The 6948-nt window shown below is 36.5% G+C and overlaps 1 protein-coding gene across 1 annotated transcript in view; it reads left to right on the forward strand.

The window, feature by feature from the left end:
* The first annotated feature begins 3609 nt into the window (after window positions 1–3609).
* Window positions 3610–6948, forward strand: part of wdr26b (WD repeat domain 26b) — a 15840-nt gene continuing 12501 nt past the window's right edge. Inside the window, exon 1 of the mRNA XM_016282940.1 lies at window positions 3610–4222. Within this exon, the coding sequence (XP_016138426.1) occupies window positions 4017–4222 (206 nt within the window). The 5' untranslated portion in view covers window positions 3610–4016. The remainder of the gene's footprint in view (window positions 4223–6948) is intronic.

Consider the following 6948-nt stretch of genomic DNA (forward strand, 5'->3'; position numbering starts at 1 on the left):
GCTGTATTTATGTATTTAAAAAAACATAACTTCCCAGTATTATCTCAATATGTTTCATATTTTTCATCCATTCAATATTTTAAGTTTTAAATATTAAGCTTTTTGACAAATATTTTCCACACTGTTTTTCACTAAAACCAAGGAAAGATGATATTTAATTATTATTTAATCATCATTATTTATATGCCGAACCAATATAAAAAATATATGGTAAAAAACAATTTTCCTTTTTAAATTAAATATTTATACAATATTATAGAAAATATATAAATGTACTGTATATTTTAATTACCCATGACATTATAGAGAACAAGTGGTTTGGACAGTAGATGGATGTATATTTTAAATATATAAAATGACATATACTTCTATAATAATTATATTATAGAATATATATAATTATATATCTTCTATAATAATTATATTTTATTATATACTATAAAAATATATAATTGTTATTAATATACATTTTGTATTTGTATTAAACAAATTAATTAATAACATAATTAATGTATTATGTTTAATAAATACATTACATAATTTACATAAAAAGAATAAATCAAATCAATCAAATAAAACCTGGAGACCTCCTTGAACATTTTTGAGTCATGATGCCCATGAATTTTTTAAAGGGGTCATATGATGTGATTTCAATTTTTCCTTTCTTAATGTATTATGTTTAATAAATACATTACATAATTTACATAAAAAGAATAAATCAAATCAATCAAATAAAACCTGGAGACCTCCTTGAACATTTTTGAGTCATGATGCCCATGAATTTTTTAAAGGGGTCATATGATGTGATTTAAATTTTTCCTTTCTCTTTGAAGTGTTACAAGCTCTTGGTGCATAAAGAAGATCTGTAAAGTTGCAAAGACTAAAGTCTCAAATCCAAAGAGATATTCTTTATAAAAATTAAGAGTCAACCACGCCTACCTAAAACGGCTCGTTCTAACACGCCCCCACATATCTACCTCACTATGTGGGAAGATTTGCATAACACCGCCCAAATGTTCACGCAAATAAAGAAGGCATAACTTTTATTCTCGCTGTAGTATGGTTGCCGCTGCCAGCATGTCGTGAAGACACTGTGTGCTTCGTTTTGAAAGCGAAACTACTTTGTTTGGTCTTCCAAAAGAGGACGATATCTGCTTCGTCATGCCTAGAGCTGATCTGTGCTGGTCGCTGAGGGAATACATCAACTTAGTGCTGTGGATCGCCGGATCGGCTTTCACCGTGGACGAAGCAGAGTCCAGCCCGGGGTCGTCACATGTGCTTGCCGCTCCTTCGTCGAATCCGCCGGCCGCACCGTTCTCAATCCCGGCGCCTCGGCTCACTCTATCCCGTCCTCAGCTCACGCTAAGCCGGGGCTTCCCCTCACTCTCCCACATCAAATACCAGACAAATCCTGAGAAGACTGAGGATGAGAAGGACATTGACATTTTATGTTATGCTATTTTGGGCCTTTTCCACTTTTTATTAATAGAAGCAATGGAAAAGGGAGACTCCCAAATGAGCACTACAGCTCAACAAGTCTGCAGCACATGCACTACCCAATAGACAACAACTCAGAAAAATGACACATTACAAACAACAGCCAAAGGTTGTATTAACTGAACATTTTCTATTGTTTGTTTTATTTTAAAAACACATGTTCCATCATTGATACAGATCGAACATACACCATCTGGTCTACTGCATGCTTTATACACTTTCCGTTTATAAAAATGCTGATAGAATGTATGCATCCATGGATGAGGTTACAGTAAACTATGAATTTACATTTGTAATGATTGAAAATGTTATTGTTGGCTATATCAAGCCCATAAAAAGTATCAAGTAGACCATGATGAAAATATTATTATAATTAGTGGACACAAACAAACACAATCAGGAGCTAAAAACACTACTCAAATTCTGTCAGATCAAAGACACACACATCTTTTCAACAGAGCATAAAAAATGTTGTATATCATTCATAATTTTATATTCTATTATGGCAGCATCAACAGAGTTTTTATTCTATATTTTTATTTTTCATACAGCTTTTCCCGAGAACGTCACACTAAGACAATATTCTAATTGACATATAGTCAGAATGTTTTTTTGTAGTTGTATTTTTTACTCAGTGGCATTTTTAATAATCACCATCTTCAGGTCTATATCTCAAACCCAGCAGGCTGACTGATATTTAATGCTTTTTTATAAACTCACATTTCACTCATGACATTCAGTTTGTTTCATGTATAGGCTACTCTGTGAAACTCTTGGTTATAGATCAGATATGTCTCAGAATGTGTGGATTTTTGTAGATTGTGGATTTAGCAGCACTTTATGCTGTTCTCTGTGTTTTATTGTTTGACAGAATGAGAAAAATGATTTAATGACTAAAAGGGCACATTAAAAAGCCAATAAAAACCTAAAAAGGTATATTAAACAGACAGATTTTAGTAGCTTCTTGTTGAATTTTAATAATCAACAAAAGTCTAGTAACCAGTAGTCTATTAAACAAGTCTATATTGAAAATGTTATTGTTGGCTATATCAAGCCCATAAAAAGTATCAAGTAGACCATGATGAAAATATTATTATAATTAGTGGACACAAACAAACACAATCAGGAGCTAAAAACACTACTCAAATTCTGTCAGATCAAAGACACACACATCTATTCAACAGAGCATAAAAAATGTTGTATATCATTCATAATTTTATATTCTATTATGGCAGCATCAACAGAGTTTTTATTCTATATTTTTATTTTTCATACAGCTTTTCCCGAGAACGTCACACTAAGACAATATTCTAATTGACATATAGTCAGAATGTTTTTTTGTTGTTGTATTTTTTACTCAGTGGCATTTTTAATAATCACCATCTTCAGGTCTATATCTCAAACCCAGCAGGCTGACTGATATTTAATGCTTTTTTATAAACTCACATTTCACTCATGACATTCAGTTTGTTTCATGTATAGGCTACTCTGTGAAACTCTTGGTTATAGATCAGATATGTCTCAGAATGTGTGGATTTTTGTAGATTGTGGATTTAGCAGCACTTTATGCTGTTCTCTGTGTTTTATTGTTTGACAGAATGAGAAAAATGATTTAATGACTAAAAGGGCACATTAAAAAGCCAATAAAAACCTAAAAAGGTATATTAAACAGACAGATTTTAGTAGCTTCTTGTTGAATTTTAATAATCAACAAAAGTCTAGTAACCAGTAGTCTATTAAACAAGTCTAGTGATTAATGTAATCTAGTGAAAGTCTAGTGAAAAATTTAGAAACATTTGACATTTGAAGGTTAGAAATCTTGTGTAATTTGAAAACTCGTTGACAAAAGGTTTTAGCATTATGTAGACTGGATATTTGAGTAGTCTGAAGAAATATTTTAAGATGATAGATAGATAGATAGATAGATAGATATAGATTATCGTAATAAGGAAGATAGAACAGTAATAAGGAAAGGGTTGTAAGGGCTATTGTCAACCGTAAACAAGTTTATAGATTTTTTATATATCCAGTGATCTGATAATCTGTTAAAGTCACTATAAATATAAAGTCACTATAAATATTATTGATGAATTGTTAGTCTGTGGTAAGTTTCTGCGTGCGCCCCCTTTTGGCGGGAGCGCCGTCCGGAAGTGAGGCAGCAGGGGAATGTCCGGTGACGTCAGCGCGTCTGGACGCCATTAGATCTGCAGCTGTTTGGAGAGAAACAACAACAACACGAACGAACGAACGAGCCTCGCACGGAACGGAACGGAACGCGCTCTGGACCGCGGGAGCCCGACGCCTCTTTCCCCTCCCCCGGGCTTCACCGGCTTCTAACCACGGCCGCTCTCGGTGAGGAAACTCTGGCCTCCGCTTCCTCCTCCTCCGACTCGGACACCGGCGGAGCGTCGCCGCCCCCGCGGAAGAAGCACCGATCCTCGGCGGCGGAGGGAGTAGGAGAGCCCGGGGCTTCAGCGGGCCTTCCGTCAGCGACCCACCTGAGCCGAACCGGCACCAACATGCAGTCGAATGGGACCGGACAGGAGCAGAACCACCCGGCCAGCGCGCAGAACGGAGATGCCAACGGCCTCCAGAGCAACGCAGACTCTGCTTCGGGGGCCTCCGGGACTGGTTCGGGTTCCCTGAAGAAGAAGAAGCGTCTGTCTCAGGCGGAGGAGGACGTGATCCGCCTCATCGGACAGCATCTGCACAGCTTAGGGCTGAAGTAAGTGTCGCGGTACACAACCGGACCGGGTCGGTTCTAGTCCGACAGATCGCAGATTTTGCAGCCGTTATGTGATCAACGAAGCGAGCTCGCGACGTCGAGATTTAAAAGTCGCGTTCAGTGACAGTCAAAACTTTTATTCTCCGTAAAAATTAGATACAAATATCCATCATTTAATCTAGAATATCAGACAGAGATGCACACAAAGAGAGATGCGATCACAGATGACAGCTGTACGTATGTGTGAAGTATTTGCCGGGCCCAGAAACATATTTTAGCTTTAAAGTGTCAAAAGTAACGTACAGATGAATTCATTACAAGCCAACATCCCTTCGCTGGTTTATTACATATGTGTGTTTACGCATTATCAAATCATTATGACATTTTGTGTGTGGTTGTCTTTTAATGGCGGCTGTGGAATGCGTGTGTAGCAGCAGCTGGTTTACATTAGAAAGAAGCTTGCATCTAATTTTAGTGAAGATCTGCTAAAGCCATCAGCTGCTATTCAGATTCAAACCGCAAAACATGAATCCAGAACGATCACAATCCATATACGCGTGCTTGAACAACACACAACTGCAGATCTAGACTACAAGATGTACGGAAAGCATCAAGAAAACTGAAAACATCTCTCTCTCTCTTTTGTAAGCATAGCATGACGTCATTCTGTCAGACCCTGCATTCAAAACACTTTCGCTCTGTTCTAGAAGCCTTCACCTGCCTGTAGCGTCCCAATCACTGCCATCATTTTCATCTGCATGTTTGAGCTTGTCTGTGTTATTCTGTCTTTGTTCAGCTAAAAATATATGTTCATAAATGTGAAATTGTGAATATAGGGCCACTACTGAATATACACCACTGGGGAAGTCGTGGCCTAATGGTTAGAGAGTGGAACTCATAACCCAAAGGTTACGGGTTCGAGTCTCGTACCGGCAGGGATTGTAGGTGGGGGGAGTGAATGTACAGTGCTCTCTCCACCTTCAATACCGACTGAGGTGCCCTTGAGCAAGGCACCGAACCCCCAACTGCTCCCCGGGCGCCGCAGCATAGATGGCTTGATAAACAAACAAACAACCATTTTTCACCAATCCAGTCAGTTCCTAGTGGATAAAGTGGCTAATTTTTCCTCATTAAATATCTTACTACACTTGGAAATATTCACATTATTGAAGTACAATAAACAGGGCACTTTGAAATCCATATTCCCCCAAATTCTGTTTAACAATTTAATTTTAATAATCAAAAAGAATGCCTAATCAATTGAATTAATAAAACATTATCTATTCAATAATTTATTATATTTTAACACTAATAGTTCCATATAAATGATATGAATAAAATACAAATTGTATCAAATATGGTGGTAATCAAATGAATATAAAACTTTAACAGTTTAGGCTAATTAATCCTTTGAAATAAAATCAAATTAAATTTGAACAATTCCTTTCATTTTTTGGCAAACAAAATGGTGCCCAACAGAAGTTTACGGTTTAAATTAAAACATCAGAGAAATTGTGATATTCCTTAAAAATACTGATTTAATAATACCGTTGTGGAAAGCATAGGGTTCTAAATGAGTTGTGAATGCCGTGCCATGTTTACTAAGGTCTGATCATGCTGAGTGATGGGTGAACTGTAGGTCAAAGGTCATGTAGATGTGTATAGATATGAGGGGGTGGTGAAAGGTCGTTATAAAAAAAAGCTTAATTCCTTCTGGTTTTGCATGCATAGAGTTTTATTCTTGTCTCTGGAAAAGCTTTGCCAAGACTATATCTTAAAAATGTAGATCCTTTAATGCAACAGTTCTAACCACATTCTCTAACCACAAGTGTGATTTTTCAGAACATGATTCCTTTTCCTGTTCACGTCATAAATAAATTGAAAGAAAAGAGTCTGGGGCCATTTGAAAAGTGGACTCATATTTTGACTGCAGTGTAGTTTAAATTGGTGGAAATAAAAACAATCCAGTTATTTTATATTTTATACAGGAAGAAGCAAGTTTATTTGACCATCTCTCACCTGAATTTCTGAGAGTTTGGACTATTAAAACCAAGCTCTTCTAAGATGTCAGGCAAAAACAACAATCATGCTCAACCTTTAGGAAAATGCTTTTCAGAGCTCATGGTGGGATAAGACAAACTCTAGAAATTGTTTGCACATTTAGTCGACCATGCTTCTGTCTTGAGGAGCTGTTTGGACCGCTGAAGCAGCTGTTTCTGATAGGGTTTTGGGTTTACTTTTACTTTTCCTTGTCTTCTGCCTCGCTGGACTAACAGTGGCAAAGCTGAATCCTATTTTTCCACCTAATTGGTTCCTAGTTTTCCATCTATTTATAGAGGCAAACTTAAAAACATACTGCTTCTTTTTTCTTAGAAAGGGATCTTGTGCAGAAAATGCTGATGAATTTTAAAGTGATAGCGCATTGAGGAATTATAATTCATCACTTTCATTTGCTTCATCATCGTTTTAAACAATATGTGTATTGTTTTGCTTTTTGATCTTTCTTTAAAATACACAACACTTTTGGTGTTTTGCTAATCTAATACAAATACATTCAGACCGTTAAAGCATGACTGAAGTGTTTTTGGGGCCCATTAAAGTATTTTTGTTTTAAGCTAAAATTACTTATTTTGTCACTTAGCTTTAATGTTTTAGTAAACCCAATATGGTTGATGGTGATATCCCCCCCCCCCAATCCTGGATGAAAATGCTGAACTGCCGCTTTT

This window comes from Sinocyclocheilus grahami, unplaced genomic scaffold (genome assembly GCF_001515645.1).
Source record: "Sinocyclocheilus grahami isolate Dianchi unplaced genomic scaffold, SAMN03320097.WGS_v1.1 scaffold168.1, whole genome shotgun sequence".
Classification (NCBI taxonomy): Eukaryota; Metazoa; Chordata; class Actinopteri; order Cypriniformes; family Cyprinidae; genus Sinocyclocheilus; species Sinocyclocheilus grahami.